We start from the raw sequence: 21,742 nt of genomic DNA, 5'->3' as shown, positions 1-21,742 counted from the left end.
TTTATATATATATATATATTTATAATCAATATATATATTGATTCCAAATAACCACATAATAGATTGGAGATATTCTCCAATTACAAATTATATTGGTATTAAGATTATATGGCAACTCATCCGTCGCTGCCTTCTTAATGATTTGACTTTGTTTTCCAGGCGAACTGAAGAGTCCCTCCAAAAGTATACCTCTAGGGACATTGGCCGCTCTGCTATTCACCGGGTTGTCATACGCCGCGTTGGTAGTGTTGACAGCGGCCACGTGTTCTCGGGAACTGTTGCAGAACAACTACGTGTATTTGCTGCCTATTAACGTATGGCCACCCTTCATAGCTGTGGGTAAGCAGTAGTTTTCTATATACACCACAAAAGTATACCTCTAGGAACATTGGCCGCTCTGCTATTCACCGGGTTGTCATACGTCGCGTTGGTAAATAACACTTATTTTTTTTTAAATTTTCATGGCCATTTTGAAATTTTATTAAGTATTTGTTGTTATAGCGGCAATAGAAATACATATTCTGTGAAAATTTCAACTCTATCTATTGCGGTTCCCGAGATACAACCCGCTGACAGGCAGACGGACAGCGGCCCCCTGCGGATACGGAACCCTGAAAAGGAAGCAAGAACAAATTCCTCAAAGGCCGGCATCGCATCGGCGGTTCCTCTGGTACTGCAAATGTTCATGGGCGGCGGTAATCACTTAACATCAGGTGCCTGCTCGTTTGCTCGCTATATCTATTAAAAAAAAAAGAAGTGATAATGTCGGGAGCGACGGCTTAAAAACGGACTCTTCGAGGCAAGCAGGAGACGACCTATTGGGTCTTTGCTTTGATTTTAACTGTACCGTATTTTCCAGGAATGCTGACTGCAACGTTTTCAGCTGGTCTGTCGAACTTGATTGGTGCATCGAGAGTATTGGAAGCTCTAGCGAAAGATAATATTTTTGGTAAGTAAAACAATTTGTTTCATATAATACTTGTAACGTAGCAAGGAGGTTGAGGTTGGCAGCGTCCTTACTACGTACATGAGATAGGAATTATACCTGACTTCGACTGATCGGGAGATCTCTAAAGCAAACACGAATCGCACACAAACATAATCATTTATTCACTTCTAATTATTAAAGTTACCTTACAGAACAGTTAATTTACATGACCGCTTATATTAGGCTACAATTCTAGATACGGCGGGAGGATTTACTAAACACGGACATCGGTACGCGAGTACCGGCGGCAGGCATATAACGCGGATCGCGTCGCGGACGGCGGAGGGGAGTGAGACGCGCGGGGGGGAACGGACGGTGCTTGATGCTACCGGAGTCTCTCAACCTCTTCACCCGGCCGAGCAGCGAGGGTAATCACACCGGCCGTAGTGGGCGAAGGCGCCGAGAGACTGTCGTGAACTCGTGGACGTTGCCCTATTTATAGTCTGGGGGGCGTGGCCTACTCGGTGGTGTGATCGCTCGGCGGAGATCGGCGGAGGTCGGTGGTGTGTTCGGTCGTGGAGCCTCCGAGATGCTTCCCCGGCGCGCTGTTCCCAGGCTGCCTGTGACTTCCTCGTCACATACTAGATGAAGCTCGCGATTTCGTCCGCGTGCGGAGTTTTCGGAAAAGAAAAGTAGCCTATGTCCAATTGTGCATCTCCGAGATACTAGCTATCTTTGTATCAAACATCAAAATTGGTTACGTTTAACTTCGTTTACGTTTCTCCGTACAAACGTATTACCTACGCCTATTAATTTATAATTTGTTTACTCGATTGAGCCAGATATCGATTTATCTCTCCATTATCTAAATATATAAAAGAGAAATACCACTCACTCACTGACTGACTGACTGACTAATCTCGAAATCTCAGGAACTATAAAGCCTACAAACTTGAAATTTGAAAGGTAGGTTCATTCTAGGACGTAGGTGTCAGCTAAGAAACGGTTTTGAAAAATTCGGGTCGAAGGTTGTATGAAAGTCCTATTTTAAGTAAGTTTTTGAAGTTAGAAACATGAAGTTCGACAATAACGTTATTAGCTTTAAATCATAAAAATCTGTATAAGTCAATTTGGGAAATTCCCCCTTAAGGGTGGTAAAATGGGGGGGAAAAGTTTTTATAGAAAAAGTTTAACTATTGTTATTTTTACTTGAAATTTGAAACGTAGGTTCTTTCTAGGGGTTACGTATCAGATAAGAATGGATCTAACCAAATTCCCCCCCTAAGGGGTGAAATGAGGGTTGAAAAGTTATATGAAACTCCTATGTTTTTGAAATTAGGGATATGAAAATTGGCATTTAGGTATTCTGGGTTCCGTGCCTTAAGGCGAGACTGAGTGAGTAGGTAAGTGAGGCCTTTTGCAGCGGGAAAACTTCAGATCTCATGAGAAGCCAGAAATTTTACGCGGACGAAGTCGCGGGCAACTGCTAGTAAATAAATAAATATAGAAAAAAGTATTCATTTTGAACGTTATGCTTATGACCCTTGAAACTTCGTGTGTAATAAATAAGCTACAAAATTGCTTTTGAAAACTGTTGGCTTGGCAAACTTTACTTAATAATAATTTCAAATGCGTTTTTAAAAAAATGTTGGTTAATTTGCAGAAAATTAACGTAGTAATACCATACCGTCCATAAGCGTTTTTTTTTTAAATAATATTAGCCATGTTAAATGACTAATATTCCCCTTTCCTCTCCAACTAAGCGTCAGGCTTGTGCTAGGAGTAGGTACGACAATAGTGCAACGGGCGGGATTTGAACCGTCGACCTTTTGGTTTTCAGTCCACTCCTTTACCGGTTGAGCTATTGAGGCTCTATTGTTTACAAATTACTCATCTCGCTCTTGAATTTGTTCCGCCCATAAGTTGATTGCAATATCATGCTCTCACACTCGACTTAAGTGACCATGGGGAGCACTCTTAAGCGGTCATGAAAAGGTAACATACAGAAGGACAGACTACAACACCTTCGTATTTTTTAGGGTTCCGTACCTCAAAAGGAAAAACCGAACCCTTATCACTTTGTTGTCTGTCTGTCAAGACCCACACGTTCACCTGGAATCATGAAAGGCAGGTAGGTAGGTCTTATAGCAGACACTAGGGGAAAAATCTGAAAATCGAGAATTTGTGGTTAGATCACACAAAAAAAAATTCAATTGTGGTCATGAACTAAAATTAGTATTTTCAATTTTCAAAATAAGATAACTATATCAAGTAGCATTCTAAAACAGATTTTAATTTATTTTTATGCATCATAGTTTTTGTATTATCGTGCGAAATGTCGAAAAAATACGACTGTAGTACGGAACCCTCGTTGCGCGAGCCTGACTCGCACTTAGCCGGTTTTTTTATTGTTTAAATGGATAAGGTATGTTCTAAGATTTTTACAGTTCTTGCAATTCACGAAGGCGAGTGGAATTTACTTGTGGTTACGTCGTGTACATGGGCATTGCGTAAATGTGCGTGCATGTCGGACCAATCGGTCGCTCGCAAACGCACACATTCAGTGTACGTTACTTATACCGATACGAATTAAACACAAGCATGAGCCACTCGCCTTCGTGAATTGCAAGAACTGTAACGTCCCGTAAATTCCATCAGGTTTTCTCCTCCGTCCCATGGTGTCGAGGTCGGGCAACCCGGTGCTGGCTGTGATAGCTTCGTGGCTGCTGGTGCAAGTTGGTATCATGGCTGGATCGCTCAATGCTATTGCACAGGTTAGCTATTTTGCTATCTAGAGGAATAGAATAGAATAGAATATAATATAATGTTTTTTTTTTCATGTAAACTTTTTAAAAGTGCTTATGAATAGTCAGGTAGTTTTAATTTACCACTGGTTCGAAATGCCGTTCCTACCGAGAAGAACCAGCAAGAAACTCGGCGGTTGCTCTTTTTAATTTTTCAATTTACAATGTTATTATACCGTACTATACAAGCCATTGCAGCCCCGTGCATTGCTGGAGCGAGTCAAATCCAAGCTTTTTTATCGTTTACATAGTCTGCGACTGTATAATATGCTTTTTTTAGGAGGATACTTTTAACACATTTTTTAAACTTGTGTAAAGGCAAGTCTAAAATTGCTTGTGGAATTTTATTATAAAATATTACACTCATTCCCACAAATGACTTTCCCACCTTCCAGAGGCGGAGCGCAGGAGGCGGATTAAATGTCAAGAGTGCCCTAGGCAAACATCTCATAGGCGCCCCTCTATATTAAAAAATTTACTAACTACGAAAGAACGAGGAATCGTCTCATTGCATAGCTGGTAGTTTGCTATATTAAAGAAGAGGCAGTTTCGGTCACTCCAAGATACTTTTTTTATTTTCTTTATTGGGTTTACCAACAGCTTAGTCATTCACAAAAACAAAAACTTAGTAGGGGAAGATACGTAGTAAGTACTTAGTAGGCTACTTAGTAGGGATAATTAGGTAGGCCATGTAATGGAATTCTACATGATCGCGCGCGCCCCTTCGTAACCTCGCGCCCCTAGGCACGTGCCTAGTTTGCCCTAGGGATAATCCGCCTCTGAAGGCTCCAATACTATAGGTATAGCGCATAACTGAGCACAGTGCGACATGGCTGTCTTGGCGCGTGGCCAAAATTGGAACTAACGCCGCCATCTTGTGAAGTGTCACGCTGTCCTATTATATGCGGTGTTGCCAAGTATAAAAATTGTTTTTTTTTTTTAAATATTAGAGCCCTTCCATGAACATAACATCACGATATATCCTTATAATAGGTACAGCATAAATGTGTCTGCATCTTATAGCTATATTTAGCACTAGCTGATCCCCGCGGCATCGCCCGCGTGTATATAATATAGTCTATGTCACTCAGGAATAATGTAACTTTCTATTGGTGAAAGAATTTTCAAAATCGGTTCAGTAGTTCCAGAGATTATCCCCTACAAACAAACTTAACTACATTACCTCTTTATATTATTAGTATAGAAGTATAGACTAGGTAAATAAAGTATTTGAGCAGGTAAATATGATAGGTTTGCAAGTCCATGGTCCATGGCACGTGCAGGCGTCTATGTGTGAGAGAGTTTATTGTCTTATTATGAACATTGCATTGGTTTTAGGTGAATTCGGTGCTATTTATGACAAGTTACTTTGCGATAAATCTGGCTTGCCTTGGACTGGATCTCGCTTCCGCTCCTAATTTTAGGTAAGTTTCTTTATCATGTGAAGTAAATTGTACGTGTAAACCAAACTATAGTAATAAATGCGAGCGAAGCGAGCTTCATTTTACTGTACACAGAGAAAATACATGTAAAATTTTTTTTAGCAGACGCAGTTAGCGAATAAAACGAACTCAAAAGTAATGGGCAGTCATGTAATAACAAAATAAATGAAATCTAAGCGTCATTATACATTAGGGTTGATTTATTTGCGATTGAGGTTGGCAAAAACGTCCTAAAAGATTTAAAAAATAATCAATACCTATGAGCCATGTTATTATTCCCTATTCCCGATTGTATTCTAGCTGATGCCCGCGACTTCGTCCGCGTGGAATTAGGTTTTAAAAAATCCCGTGGGAACTCTTTGATTTTCCGGGATAAAAAGTAGCATATGTCACTCTCCAGGTCTTTATCTATACCCATCACGTCAATCCGTGGCACCGTTGCGACGTGATTGAAGAACAAACCAACAAACAAACACACTTTCGCATGTGTAATAAGGGTACTGACTAGGTATATTTTTGCAGACCTACCTTCAAACACTTCTCATGGCTAACTTCACTGCTGGGACTAGTGGGCTGTGCGGCGTTGATATTCGCGCTGCGGCCCGCGTACGCGTGCGCAGTGGCACTGGCGTGCTGCTCTCTGGTTATCGCACTACATCTGTTATCACCGGCCGCAAGCGAACCGAAGTGGGGAAGTCTGAGCCAGGCACTCATCTTCCATCAGGTAAAACACCTTGTACTTGCGCAGTGGGTGATTGAAGCACCTCTTTACGACACCAAATATTTATTTCCGCCGCGCATTAGTTCGTCACTTATGTTCTGGGACTCAACTGGTCCATCTGTTTTGTTTTGGAAGTTTCCACTATACATGGGTTACATGGGTAGTAAAAACTTCGTTAGCGCGATTCAGGCTTCATAGTGCGTGATTGAAGATACAGTAGCGCCATCTAGTCCCTGAAGAGGAAATTCGTCCCAAACTAGCGCAGTGCGTGACAGACTATGATCATTGTTGCATGTCTGCGAGCAAGTACACTTCTTGTGACTAAGTTCACTGCTGGGACTAGTGGGCTGTGTTGTGATATTCGCGCTGTGGCCCGCGTACGCATGCGCAGTGGCACTGGCGTGCTGCTCTCTGGTTATCGCACTACATCTGTTATCACCGGCCGCGAGCGAACCGAAGTGGGGAAGTCTGAGCCAGGCACTCATCTTCCATCAGGTAAAACACCTTGTACTTGCGCAGTGGGTGATTGAAGCACCTCTTTACGACACCAAATATTTATTTCCGCCGCGCATTAGTTCGTCACTTATGTTCTGGGACTCAACTGGTCCATCTGTTTTGTTTTGGAAGTTTCCACTATACATGGGTTACATGGGTAGTAAAAACTTCGTTAGCGCGATTCAGGCTTCATAGTGCGTGATTGAAGATACAGTAGCGCCATCTAGTCCCTGAAGAGGAAATTCGTCCCAAACTAGCGCAGTGCGTGACAGACTATGATCATTGTTGCATGTCTGCGAGCAAGTACACTTCTTGTGACTAAGTTCACTGCTGGGACTAGTGGGCTGTGTTGTGATATTCGCGCTGTGGCCCGCGTACGCATGCGCAGTGGCACTGGCGTGCTGCTCTCTGGTTATCGCACTACATCTGTTATCACCGGCCGCGAGCGAACCGAAGTGGGGAAGTCTGAGCCAGGCACTCATCTTCCATCAGGTAACACACCTTGTACTTGCGCAGTGGGTGATTTAAACACCTATTTACGACACCAAATATTTATTTCCGCCGCGCATTAATTCGTCACTTATGTTCTGGGACTCAACTGGTCCATCTGTTTTGTTTTGGAAGTTTTCACTATACATGGGTTACATGGGTAGTACAGTAGCGCCATCTAGTCCCTGAAGAGGAAATTCGTCCCAAACTAGCGCAGTGCGTAACAGGTTATGATCATTTTTGCATGTGTGTGCGAGCAAGTACACTTCTTGTGACTAAGTTCACTGCTGGGACTAGTGGGCTGTGTAGTGATATTCGCGCTGTGGCCCGCGTACGCATGCGCAGTGGCTCTGGCGTGCTCTCTGGTTATCGCACTACATCTGTTATCACCGGCCGCGAGCGAACCGAAGTGGGGAAGTCTGAGCCAGGCACTCATCTTCCATCAGGTAAAACACCTTGTACTTGCGCAGTGGGTGATTGAAACACCTATTTACGACACCAAATATTTCTTTCCGCCGCGCATTAGTTCGTTACTTTAATGTCCTGGGACTCAAAACTCTTCTCACTCTGAGAGGAGACTCGTGCTCTGTAGTGAGCCGGCAATGGGTTTATCATGATGATGATCTGGTTTTTATTTTCAGGTTCGAAAATACCTCCTCCTATTGGACCCTCGTCGGGAGCACGTGAAGTTCTGGAGACCTCAGATGCTGTTACTTATAGGGTCTCCCAGACAAGCTGCACCCTTGATAGACTTCGTCAACGATCAAAAAAAGGTGAGGTAATCTAAATATATAAAAGGAAAAGGTGACTGACTGACTGACTGATTGATCTATCAACGCACAGCTCAAACTACTGGACGGATCGGGCTGAAATTTGGCATGCAGATACCTATTATGACGTATGCATCGGCTTAAAAAGGATTTTTGAAAATTCAACCCCTAAGGGGGTGAAATTTGAGTAGTGCACGCGGACGTAGTCGCGAGCATACGCTAGTTGTAAGATATTTCCAGAAAAATTCCCTACTCTTTCTTTTATAGACGTACTAGCTGATGCCCGTGTCTTCGTCTGCATGGATATAGGTTTTAAAAATCTCGTGGAAATCTGAAGAGGGATGTAATCCCGGGAAATTCGTTGATTTCCCGGAATAAAAATTAGCCTACATCACTTCAAGTCTTTAATCACATCGATCTGTTGCTTTATTACGGCGTAATTGAAGGACAAACCAACAAACACACTTTCGCATTTATAATACGAGTACTGATACAAAACAAGCAATGATTTTAAAAGTATGAGGCTGAGTTTGTTGTGGGCTCTTCTCAGACCTGGGCGCGTTTGGAACCCTCGTAGCTTTAGTTTTACGTTTGCGTAATAATTACCACCACTATATCTTACAAATCCGACATCTGACCATCAAAAAGAGTAATTTATTACCTATTTTGAATAAATCATTTGACTTTGACTTTGACTTTGACTATGTAATATTTTCCAGGGTGGTCTCTTCGTGATTGGTCATGTAAGGGTTGGCCAGTTGGATGGCAGTGGTGATCCATTGGCAGATGAACACAAATATTGGCTCAAGTTGATCGACCATCTTAAGGTAAGGAGAATCTCAAAAACAGTATTATTGAAGTGAGAACTTCAATGTGACTAGCTTCATCTCTTTCTATTTTATTTTATTTTATTTTATTTATTTTTTGCAATCAACAGCGATATATACAATATAATTTTACATAATAACAGACTGAAAATAAGGCCAAATAGGATTACAATTTTTTACAGATTACTTAAATAGATATTAAATATAAATTTATAACAGTATGTTTGATAATTTAAACAAGCTTTACAATAATATAATAATATGAAAATATAAAAGTCAATTAACTAATAAAAATACCTAGTAGGTGATTCACAACATATGTATGTGTGTGTATGTGTGAGTGTATGTGTGTCTGTGTGTGTGTATTCTCAAGACTAATGTCTGTCCAGGTAAAAGCCTTCGTAGAATTGTGCCTGGCCGAGTCAATACGCAATGGAGCAGCCCATCTCACTCGGCTGTCAGGTTTAGGAGCTATGAAGCCTGATACAGTTCTACTCGGCTTCAGGGACACTGCACCTCCTAAGGACTTCTTTAGGGAGTAAGTTTAGTACGCGAAAAATAATAATAATTCATCATCATCATGATCAACCCATCGCCGGCTCACTACAAATACAAATACAAATACAAATACAAATTATTTATTTGTTGATTGTAGGTACATTTATAAGTTGTCAATTACAATTTTTGTTTCGAGCTACAATCTACCATACTATGGTGTGCAAATTTGAATAGGTACACAAATAGAATTATCAATAGGAATCCTTACTACAACAATAGGCAACACAACAATTATTTATTAATACAATAGCTCAAATATCTCATTATTTACATATTATTCATTATAATTAATCAATTATTATTATTTTGCATTAAAAAAAAAAGAAAGTTAAATACAGAACACGGGTCTCCTCTCAGTGTCAGAAGGGTTTAGGCCAGTCTACCACGCTGACCAAGTGCGGATTGGTAGACTTCACACACCTTTGAGAACATTATGGAGAACTCTCAGTCATGCAGGTTTCATACGATGTTTTCCTTCACTGTTAAATCAAGTGATATTTAATTAATTGAAACGCACATAACTCCGAAAAGTTAAAAGTGCGTGACCGGGATCGAACCCCTGACCTCCGTTTAGAAGGCGGACGTCCTAACCACTAGGCTATCACAGCTTCTATCACACATACTAGAATGTATTCACCTATACTGAACTACTGTGTGCACTCACATATGCACTCTTATACGTGCTCATTCACTTACACCCCCACACACACGCACTCACGCACACACAAACACACACACACACACACAGATAACATGGACTTCCACGCACATAATATTTTCTTTAGCTCTTTAGCTTAGTTAGTATGTTAGTTAGTATGTAGTTAGCTTTGTACTCACCGAGCTGGAGGCCCTGTTTTCCGAGACACAGTTTCTACTAGTTCGGAAAACAGGTGCACAGTATTGTTTTAGTAAGAATTTTATAATAATTAGTTTTAAGGTACCTACGTGTCAATACTAACAAAAATATGATTTTGTATCTGGTGAAATAAATGATTTTATTTATTTATTTATTTATTTATATGTCGGCGCGCGGCGCCGGCGACCGGTGTCAGATCGCATCTCGGGAATGCTTTTGCTTACGTTAGCGCGATTAGCTTGTTGCGTAGCGAAATACAAAGAGATCATTGTTTTCATTATGAGCGGCGGTGACATGTTACCATGCCATCGAACGTGGCCTGGGTCGGTTTGTTTATCTAAGTAATAGGAAAGTTTACATTACAAGAGCGCAGTGTTTCCATGTACACGGTAATTACCGTAGATGCACCGTAATTCAGCCCTAATCTACCGTCAAGGTAATATGGCCATTACCTTGACCGTGTCACCGTAATACAAAATCACGTTAAAAATTCATAATATACTGCGTAATACGAGTACGAATCTCAGTCACCTAAGCATATTTCGTAATGGCAACATTTCTCTTGCTCTCGGTTTAAGCATCAAATCTCAGCAATCTATTTTCATCCTTATTCAAGCAATTAGGAAGGAGTAAAATGTAAAACTAATGAGATTTAACAAAATATTAATATTAATAAATCCGTATATGAAAAAAATATTGCTATGCTAGGAGAGTCAGACTCAGAATAATATTAATAGTTGATTAAAAAGCAAATTCGTGACGTTTTTTCTTTTAAAAATGACACGGTAATTTACACGGTATTCTTTTAGCTAATCCACCGTAATTTAATCTAGAAACACCGTAATTTTAACCCTTGAACACGGTAATTCTCGATTTACATATGGAAACACTGCAAGAGCGTGAAGCTGACAGTCAAATTCTGACCTCGATACCGATCAAACGCGACCCAAGGACTCGTTATACGCTCTCCTAATTAAATCTTGAAAAAGACTTCTAAACGCAGATTAGACGCAGACGTGTGGCCATTATCTTAAGAACGAAGTGATTAGTGAACAATGTCGTTAAACAAGACTCTTTAGTGATTTCAGTACACCTAGTTATTGCATTTGCCTCGCGCGTTTCCTTTGCCCACATATGATAGATGAACTAGGCTAGAACTACCCTTTTGATGACGATCGTGAGCCGCTCGCTCCGACATATATATACTTTCTTTTCAGTCCAACCTCCCCTTACAAGACAAGTGACTTCGACCTGGAAAACGGCACAGTGATCTTCCCCGCGCGAACCCCGACCTCCCCGCGGCTATCCGCGTCGGAGTACGTGCGCATCGTGGCCGACGTGCTCTGCGTGAACAAGAACGTGTGTCTCTGCAGACACTTCCATAGTCTCGACATGGCTGCTGTTGAGAGGTATACAGGGATTTTTTTACCATTGCCAAGTCTTTTTAGGGTTCCGTACCTAAAAAGGAAAAAAGATCCCTTTTTTTTTAATTTATTTATCTGTATATATAAAAAGAAAAGGTGACTGACTGACTGACTGATCTATCAACGCACTGCTGAAACTACTGGACGGATTGGGCTGAAATTTGGCATGCAGATAGCTATTATGACGTAGGCATCCGCTAAGAAAGGATTTTTGGAAATTCAACCCCTAAGGGGGTGAAATAGGGGTTTGAAATTTGTGTAGTCCACGCGGACGAAGTCGCGGGCATAAGCTAGTTTATAATAATTTTACAAAGTTTCCTACATATCTATCTCGCCAAACTGGTGGGCCAGTTTGTTGGCGAGGTGGCGCTCTTAACACTAAGTACATAACTTACTACTATATTTCCTTAACGCTATTCATACATCTATATCTATTCTTATAATAAAAACTGTACTACATACTAATTTAAACCTACCTACTTCACTAAAAGATAAACTAACACAATTGAGTATCTCTCCTCCTTGATCCTTATAGGATCCTTAAGGATCCTTATAGGATCTCTTTGTTTTTTGTCTATTTGTCCGTCGTGGCTGTCAAGAAAATCTATAGGGTACTTCCCGTTGACTTAGAATCATGGGCAGGTAGGAAGGTTTTATAGTACAAGTAAAGGAAAAAATCCGCAAACCGTGAATTTGGGGTTAAATCACAAAAAATAAAATTTGTTCACGAAAAAATTAGTTTACTAAATCACATATAGATGGTGCAGTCCGTCATTAGTTAGTTATATTATATCTTGTACGATGGTAAGCTTAAAAAAGCCATGATAAGGCCTAGGTTGGAGCGCGCATGCGTAGAAGATGCCTATTCACTCTTGACTTGAAGATATTTAAATTATACTTGGCAGGAAACACGGACGGACGTCGGAAGGGCATATATATAGTCCGTACAAAATGACTTCTCACGCGCCATTTTGTTATGGGTCAAATGTCATGTTAAAAGTGCGATTCACCTTTAAAATAATGACTAAATAATGAAAATAGTACTTTTGACATAACACATAATGTTAGTTAAAATGGCGCAGGAAAAGTCATTTTTTACGCGTTATAATAAAAAATGGATACTTGATTGCTATATTTCTTTGATAGGAAGGTAGCTTCCCTGAAATACATCGACGTGTGGCTAGTAGAGGTGCTGGCACCGTCGAGGGAGGAAGCGTTCACGGTGCGGGCCCTGTTCGCACTGCAGCTCGCGGCCGTGGTGCGTTCCGCACGCGGCTGGCAACACTTGCGGCTACGCGTGCACGTGGCCACGTCCGCGCCCACAGCCGTGCTCAGCGGTGAGTGAAGCATATCTAGTAGAGGCGGGCCTTATTCGCACTGCAGCTCGCGGCAGGTGCGGTCTTCTGTGACCTATCGAAGGCGTTCGATTGTGTTGATCATAAGACTTTGTTACTTAACTAAGCCACTATGGCATCCAAAGCATCTTAATGACATAATTTAGAGAGCCTCAATAGCTCAACGAGTAAAGGAGTTGACTGAAAACCGAAAGGTCGACGGTTCAAACCCCGCCCGTTGCACTATTGTCGTACATACTCCAGCACAAGCTTGACGCTTAGTTGGAGAGGAAAGGAGAATATTAGTCATGGCTAATATTCTTTAACAAATAAGAAAAAAAACTGATAAATAAAGTGAAATCGCAAGACTCATCTGTCTTAATGGTGTCCCACAGGGCTTAATCTTGGGTCCTTTTCTATTTTTGGTGTATATAAATGATACCATATCAGCAATGTTCGCGGCGTTGTATTGTTTGCAGATGACACGTCATTGGTTTTTAAAATTGATAGAAATAAGGTCAATATTTTGACTTTCGACTTTTTTATTGACTTGAAATAAAAGTTTCCCATACCTCAAGAGCAAATGAACGGAATCCTACACTTAATTAGCTTGACCAGTTTTTTTTTTCAGAAAAGTGTAAACTTTCCAAATAAAACAAATTTTTTTCAGAAAAGTGTATACTTACCAAATGTTTTTTTTCAGAGAAGTATAATATACCTACTTACCAAATTAAAAATTAATATTACATAATTTTTGCAACATACAGAATCTGGACGTACCTACTCCATAGGAGCTGACCCATCCATGATGGATCCCAACCTGCCTGAGCTGTCCCCAGGGCGACCAGTCAACGAGAGGCTGGATGAGCTGCTCAAACTGCTCAGGATTAGTGCCACCACACATAGCGTGAGTTTTTTTTAATGTGTTGGTGTGTGTGTGCATATGTGCGTGTTTGAGTGCGTGTGTGCTTGCGTTTGTGCGTGCAAAGATTTTGATAGTTAGCTTTGATCGTCTATATAATGCGTCCAAATGGCCTAAGGCTTAGGGATGATACAGGGAGCATGGATGTTTTGGATCCGTGCCTCGTCCGCGTATCGTACGTGGCACGGCCCGCGCCCGTCACGTGCTGGCATAAATCATCCCTTACTCTGTTTAGACGGATCAAAGTACACTACGCGGCCGAAAGTAATGTACATCGATATTTAGAAGGAGATAGCATATTTGTACAGCGTTTTCCCTGTCATTGACACCGACAAACGTCATATAGGTATGAGTGACAGAGACAACGCTCTACAAAGCCGAAATGTTATTCTAAAGGCCGATGTACATTACTTTCTGCCGCGTACTGTGCGTAATGAAATTTTTATTTGCAAGAAACATTGTATTTAGTACGCCAGATGTTAACATAAAATTAATAATTATCCAATATGTTTCGTCAATTGACATGCAAAATATGTTATGAGTTGTCTACTAGACACAGTTGTCTACTACCCTTTTTGCACAATTTCGATAATTAGACATATTGAATTATGCTCAAAGTACTAGCCTACAAATTAAAGTCATACTAAAAATAAATAAAATAAAATAAAAATGTTTTTATTCAATTAAACTTTTACAAGTATTTTTGAATTGTCAACTGCATCTACCACTGGTTCGGAATGCCTTTATGGTTTGGAATGTTAATACTGAAACATGTCTGATGTAAGTTCGGGTTGTTGTTCCTTGTATGTCATTGGTGTGTTGTTTATATCCAGGTGACGGAATGGCCAACGTTGGAAGACGCGAGCCGCTGGTCGGACTCGAGCGTGGACGAGAACAGCTTGTTCCAACGGGTGCCTCTTACTTATCTACAAAAGTAAGCCATTTTGGTTATTTTTAGGGTTTCATACGTCCAAAGAAAAAAGGAACCCTTCGCTTTGTTGTCTGTCTGTCAAGAAAACCTACAGGGTACTTCCCGTTGACCTAGAATCATGAAATTTGGCAGGTAGGTAGCTCTTATAGCACACATAAGGAGAAAAATCCGAAAACCGTGAATTTGTGGTCGCATCACGGAAAAAAAAATTAAAATGTGTTTATGAACAAATAATTAGTATTTTCAACTTTTATAAGTAAGATTACCATACCAAGTGGGGTATCATATAAAAGGGGTTGTAGTTGGGGGGGGGTAAATTACTTGTACATTCTAAAACCGATTTTTATTTAATTTTATGCATAATAGTTTTTGATTTATCGTACAAAATTTCGAAAAAATACGAGTGTAGTACGGAACCCTCGGTGCGCGAGTCTGACTAGCACTTGGCTGGGTTTTTTAGGATTCCGTACCTCAAAAGGAAAAACGGAACCCTTATAGGATCACTTTGTTGTCTGTCTGTCAAGAAACCTACAGGGTACTTCCCGTTGACCTAGAATCATGAAATTTGGCAGGTAGGTAGATCTTGTAGCTGGCATGAGGGGAAAAATCTGAAAACCGTGAATTTGTGGTTACATCACACAAAAAAAAAATTTGTGGTCATAAACTAATAATTAGTATTTTCAATTTTCGAAGTAAGATAACTATATCAAGTGGGGTATCATATGACAGGTCTTCACCTGTGCATTCGTTGCGCGAGCCTGACTCGCACTTGGCCGGTTTTTTCTCCCATATGCATATATAACATTCATATTTGTTCTAGTGACATGGCTTTCTTCCCTCCGCATTATATGCCCATACCATGCCAGCCTATTACCCCTCATCTTTTCTACCACTTCCCCCTAGACAGTTTTTTTTTGTTCTCTCTTTCTCTTCTATCTGCGATCAGTCCCTGGACTATAAACAGATTGGAGGTTCGTAAATGTTCACAGTTTAGGCTTTGCACATCCAGCGATGTGACATCCCTTCTTCAATATGAAATACCTAAATAAATAAATAAAAATATTAAAATAAAATAATCAAAGTATAATTTTGACATAATATGTATAATACTTGACAATATAATTGATTATTTGGTAGCTAGCCCATATTGACATTGTTCTGAGGAGGTTATAAGTGTTCTAATTGATTCATGTATTATTTAATTTATTATTGTGACAAAATTTTATAAATATTTATAAATTTTTTTTTTTAAATAAGCAAATTTAAAAGAATAATTAAAAAATACGTAAAATAATTCTAACATAATATTGCATGCCTTAGTATATAAGGTATTTGGCTGTACTTACCACAATGTATGACTAAGAACCATTGTAAACCCAAATAAGCAATAAATAATTTGATTTGATTTGATTTGATTTGAATTATTATGCTATATTATGCTGGCCAAACTTGTCCTCTTAAGGCGGAACGTGCTGTTACTGGCATCCAGAAGTTGGACTGCCAGGCTGTTTTTATGACGCTCAAGTCTTTGTTTGTAGGCCTCAAGTGACCTGTCTATTTCCTCCTTTACCGTGGGGATTTCTGTGTGTTCGTGCACTTCGGAGTTTTTTGTGAACCATGGTGCGTTGCATATGACCTTTAAAACATTGTTCTGGAAGCGCTGGAGTATCTCAATGCTGGAATAATATTCCTCCTCTGAGAAATTTAAGTTCAGTTCCTGCGTTTAAGAATAATCTAAAAAAGAAACTCCTAAACGATCAAAAAACTCTAATTAGTTCTAGGTTATTTAGTTTGGTCGTTTGAAGCTGCTAATTTGCTACATCTAGGTACCTACACACGTAATGTAAGTAACATTTCGCCCGTACCTATCTCGGCAGACAGCTCGTCAATACCATATATAAAACGGCAAGTTTTTAAGATTTTTAATTACACGCTATACTAACCATGCACAATGACTATTTTTTATTTTTATTTTTTAGCTCCGTTTAATCGAACTCATCCTGTCAATCACAGATGTTGGTGAAGACTGTTAGGCTCGTACGTGCACGTCACTCTTATTGGTCCTGGCAGAATACCAGCGCTCAGGTTTTATTTTAAAACCTGCAGCATTAATGCTGAGCTGGGGCCATTTCATCTTGTGCCAAGTGGGTGCAAGAACTCATTTTAGATTTAATTAATTATTAAGTACTTCTTATTATCTACTAACTATTAATTTTAAGTTTGTTTGTACCTTAGGCATAAGATGAATAAACCAGTTTTCTTTCTTTCTTTCTTTCAATATTTGAGTGGCTAGCTGAACTCCAGAGCTGGATGCCGTACGTCCATACCGGTTTGATGATGCATTTTCCCCCTAGACAGTAATGTACTTTTTTTTTTTTTTTTTTTTTTTTTAATTTCTTTTCTTTTCCAGGGTGAACCATATAATCAAGTCCCGCTGCGAGCAGGGCACGGCGGTGACGTTCGTGCAGTTGCCGCAGCCTCCCAGACTGCCCGCCAACCCATCCGCAGCTGATGACGTAATCTGCGAACAGTATTTAAAGGTAAACCAAACAGGGGAATCTTCTTCTTCTTCTTCTCTACATAGTATAAAATAAAGTCGCTTCCCGCTGTCTGTATGTATGTATGTATGTATGTATGTATGAACGCGTAGATCTTTTAAACTACGCAACTGATTTTAATGCAGTTTTAACCAATAGATAGAGTGATTCAAGAAGAAGGTTTATAGGTATAGTTTAATTATCGAAAAATTAGAGATCCCTAGGGAAATTGAAATCATATGAATTAGGTCGGAAAAAATCCACTCATTCGAGAGTTTCCGAGGCGTGCGCTGCCTAAATGGTCAAAGTTACACGAAAACAATGTATTAGTGTGGAAGTATGGATTATTAGTATCTACAATGCACCCATGCGAAGCCGGGGCGGGTCGCTAGTCTAAATATATAAAAGGATGGACTGACTGACTGATCTATCAACGCACAGCTCAAACTACTGGACGGATCGGGCTGAAATTCGGCATGCAGATAGCTATTATGACGTAGGCATCCGCTAAGAAAGGATTTTTGAAAATTCAACCCCTAAGGCGGCGAAATAGAGGTTTGAAATTTGTGTAGTCCACGCGGACGAAATCGCGAGTATAAGCTAGTAATATACTAAAATAGAATAAAAATAATATTTGAAAAGAAAGAAACAGTGTCCCACAATGTTAATCTGAACTATGTTTTTTTTATTTTTGCAGGTATTAGAAGAATTCACGAAGGATCTTTCACCGACTATTCTCGTCCGAGGCTTGAAGTCCGTGACATCGACGGCGCTATAAAAATTATATTGACTGGTACTAATTCACACACACACACACACACACACACACACACACACACACACACACACACACACACACACACACACACACGCACACACGCACACACACACACACACACACACACACACACACACACGCACACACACTCTCTCTCTCTAACCACACACACACAATCTCTAAACCAAACTAAAGTGACAGCTTTCAAAGTAACGCTATCTTTTTCCGATGAGAACATTTATTTTATTTATTTATTTATACTTTACTACATGATGCCCGCGACTTCGTCTGCGTGGATATAAGTTTTTTAAAATGCCGTGGGAACTCTTTGATTTTTCGGGGAAAAATTAGCCTATGTCCTTCCCCGGGATACAAACTATCTCTGTACCAAATTTTGTCAAAATCGGTTGAACGGTTGAGCCGTGAAAAGCTATCAGACAGACAGACAGACACACTTTCGCATTTATAATATTAGTATGACAACAAAAACACAAGTAAACATTATAAAAACATAACCCCATAACGATTTTCTTAGGTAAAAAAATATATTTTTCGAAATTGTAAATATTTTAACTGCATAACTATTATCTAAAAATCTTACATCCTACTATTACACTACTACTACTATTTTTTTCTTTTATTTCTATCTTGTATTCTTATTTTTTTAAGATAAAAAGTTAATTTAAACTTTACAATCCTATTTAATTTAACGCTTTAATATTGTATAAACTCTTTTCTTTATTTCTTATTTTCGTTTTAAATATTTTGATAAATCTAAAGTATTATTTTGATATTAATTATTATAACCAGCAAGATTTTATTATTAATCTAAATGTAAGACTCACAATATCGTAAAATCGATAAACATTGATTTTACGATATTAATTTAGTAAATTAACTAGTTAATCATAATATTAATCAAATTGTCGTTGTCAATTATTGATAATTTTATTAAAATACGATATTTAAAATATTTTGTAAATAAATGTTTTGTAGTATAAGTCCCGCTATTGCGCTGGAACCATGTCTCATTAACATCCAAATGGCGTCATTTTGACGTCATTTGACTTATATTATTGACGTTTTAAGTAAAAATAGGTATACCATCAGCTCGAAACTTCAGTCTAGTGCTGACGTCACTAAAATGGCGGCCACGCGTATTTTTGTTATCCTTTTAATTAATTACTTTATTTATTTAAATACAAAAGAAAACTATATATATAGTATATAGGTACATACAGAAAAACTTATCACTAAAAATTTTATATTTACAAAAAATATACGCCGTCCAAATGGTATTAGCAATTTGCGGGACTTCGAACTAAGATCGAATTAAATAAACCAGATCTCTATAATAAAAAAAAAAAAAGAATATGAAGAGTATCTGACATAAGCTTAGTTATTTCTCCACTTGCTGCTAAGTTGATTATTTATCAATTAAAGTTTAATTGATAATCTGTTAATTGAAACCTGTCGCGTACTATAGTTTAATTATTAAATTTAGTTTAATTATTAAACTATAGTACGCGACAGGTCGAAATGGCAATCGCGGAATGGGATTTATTTTATTCAATTAATCTTTTACAAGTACTTTTGAATCGTCAAATGTAACTACCACTGGTTCGGAATGCCGCACACCCGCACAGCCCCCGCGCGAAACCGGTGCGGGTGACGTGCGGGTGTGCGGGGCGTCCCCCCGCCTCATACCCCGTTTGCCATCTCGACCTGTCGCGTACTATAGGCTAAAATAATTTAATTATGCTTTAGTCGTTTCAGGTTTAGTTTAATAAAAAAAATACTTTTAATTAGAATTAAAAAGACTAAACTCTATTTTTACTTTTATAGGTTATTATATTTAATTGCTGACATCCAAGATAGTAAACTTAATTTAAATAATTTAATAATATTGATTTTAGTATTAATTTAGACCGTAAAAGTTTTAGCGCACCAACGGTTTCCCTGATTGTTATTTACGAAACTATTGACTAAAAATCTTGCAAATTTTTGTTAATTTTAGTTTGATATCAGAAGTTTGTAACATATATTTAACGAATTATCTGATAATATTCATGACAACAAAAAAATAGGTATAATATTCTCAAACACTATTATGGTTAAAAATAAAATTATTATTAATCGACTTCAAAAAAGGAGGAGGTTCTTAATTCGTCGGAACCTTTTTTTTAATTTCTCACTATTTTAGTACATTTTTAGTTCTATGTAATGTGAAAACTCTAAAGCACTAGTCATACAAATCTGGATAGTACAACGTTCAACATATGGACCGCCCGCCCTACCGCTACTACACGTGCGGGAAAAACGAGTAATACGCAACTCTACACAAAGTATTTTTTCTTTATTATTAAATCTTATCACAAAATCTATTGAAAATATTATTATGAAGAAAATATTATATTGAATATTATATTTCTAGCTAAGACATCACATATCGTGGAAAAAGATTCCTATTCTTAGTTTGAAGGGATTATACAAGTTTCATACAAATTCAAACGCACGACACCGGAACGGATTTCTGTGAGTGTTTTTTTTAAATACTAGCGGGTCTACTACGCTAAAAACCATATTCGCAAATCGCATTATTGCCTTTCTAATGAAACTGGTTTGGGGCACATCGGCTGGATGGTCTCAAAGTCTATAACGGACATATTAGGTAGAAACATTTTTGTGTTTTATATTATACTAGCTTATGCTCGCGACTTCGTTCGCGTGGACTACACAAATTTCAAACCCCTATTTCACCCCCTTAGGGGTTGAATTTTCAAAAATCCTTTCTTAGCGGATGCCTACGTCATAATAGCTATCTGCATGCCAAATTTCAGCCTGATCCGTCCAGTAGTTTAAGCTGTGCGTTGATAGATCAGTCAGTCAGTCATTCAGTCAGTCAGTCAGTCACCTTTTCCTTTTATATATTTAGATTCTAACTTATCGTTCATGGAAACGGACTGCGTCTAAAGCTGATTAATTACAGGAGTGCGGGCAACGATGTTCGTTGGAACATGTTACAACCCGTCGGAAATATCTGAGAACCTGGCTTTATCACGTCATGCAACGCGCTTGCGTTGGCAACTTTACTGGATAGACGAAAATGGGTGACCTGCGGGGAAGCGCATTCCAGCGAGGTGCGCAGATATTTCCGACGGGTTATACTATGAAGCGCCCCATCTAGTGGAACATTCTCCCTGACGTAGATATTATAATGGATAACTGGGATCAATTATTTTGTATTGTAAAATTATATTATTAAGATTACTTCTTTGTGATACGAAAATAAATGTGTATATTCTTTTACTATGGATTTTTTAATTTTTCTATCAAGCACAATATAACGACTAGACTGAGAGAACTCTCGGTTTAATCCTGCATCGTCCAATTATGTCAAATATTAGGCTATGGTGACGTGAAGTCGAAGAAAAAAATTTCAAAAACAAAATGATAACAGACTTCAATAATCACAAACAATAAAAAAAATATTACGTAACTAGCTGCCCCAGCGAACTCTCTCCCCCCCCCCCCCCATTGTACTAAAATGCAAAGCCTGGTTAAAAACCTAGAGTTTAATTTGAAGTAATTATTTCGAAATTACAGACAGACATTTCAATTTTATTTATTAGTATAGAATATAGATATAGATGGCCGAACTTAATAATAATCAATTATATCTAATCTGTCGATAAGTTTTAAGGACAAACTAGATGATGCTCGCGACTTCATCCGCGTGGATTTAGGTTTTTAAAAAATCCCGTGGGAACTTTGTTTTTCGGGATAAAAAGTAGCCTATGTCCTTCCCCGGGATGCAAGCTATCGCTGTACCAAATTCCGTCAAAATGGGTTGAATGGATGGGCTGTGAAAGGCTACCAGACAGACAGACACACTTTCACATTTATTAGTATGGATGGATAACGTT

General features: G+C 38.9%; 1 protein-coding gene across 6 annotated transcripts in view; it reads left to right on the top strand.

Annotated features, from left to right (window-relative positions):
- Window positions 1–21,125, top strand: part of LOC117993157 (solute carrier family 12 member 9) — a 30,875-nt gene extending 9,750 nt beyond the window's left edge. For 3 of the 6 annotated variants that reach the window (XM_034980903.2, XM_034980901.2, XM_069506533.1), the window contains exons 8-21: window positions 160–339; window positions 860–949; window positions 3,587–3,702; window positions 5,071–5,156; window positions 5,697–5,898; window positions 7,521–7,652; window positions 8,369–8,476; window positions 8,866–9,014; window positions 11,108–11,299; window positions 12,461–12,651; window positions 13,416–13,555; window positions 14,404–14,504; window positions 16,912–17,041; window positions 17,736–21,125. In XM_034980903.2, coding sequence (XP_034836794.1) covers window positions 160–339; window positions 860–949; window positions 3,587–3,702; window positions 5,071–5,156; window positions 5,697–5,898; window positions 7,521–7,652; window positions 8,369–8,476; window positions 8,866–9,014; window positions 11,108–11,299; window positions 12,461–12,651; window positions 13,416–13,555; window positions 14,404–14,504; window positions 16,912–17,041; window positions 17,736–17,816 — 1,898 coding nt within the window. In that variant the 3' untranslated portion in view covers window positions 17,817–21,125. The remainder of the gene's footprint in view (window positions 1–159; window positions 340–859; window positions 950–3,586; window positions 3,703–5,070; window positions 5,157–5,696; window positions 5,899–7,520; window positions 7,653–8,368; window positions 8,477–8,865; window positions 9,015–11,107; window positions 11,300–12,460; window positions 12,652–13,415; window positions 13,556–14,403; window positions 14,505–16,911; window positions 17,042–17,735) is intronic. The other 3 variants (XR_011238101.1, XM_069506532.1, XM_069506531.1) reach the window with 3 other exon arrangements.
- The last annotated feature ends 617 nt before the right edge of the window (window positions 21,126–21,742 follow it).

The sequence above is a fragment of the Maniola hyperantus genome, chromosome 23 (assembly GCF_902806685.2).
Source record: "Maniola hyperantus chromosome 23, iAphHyp1.2, whole genome shotgun sequence".
NCBI lineage: Eukaryota > Metazoa > Arthropoda > Insecta > Lepidoptera > Nymphalidae > Maniola > Maniola hyperantus.
Note: the sequence above shows the minus strand (reverse complement) of the source record. Positions and strands in the feature narration are given on the sequence as shown.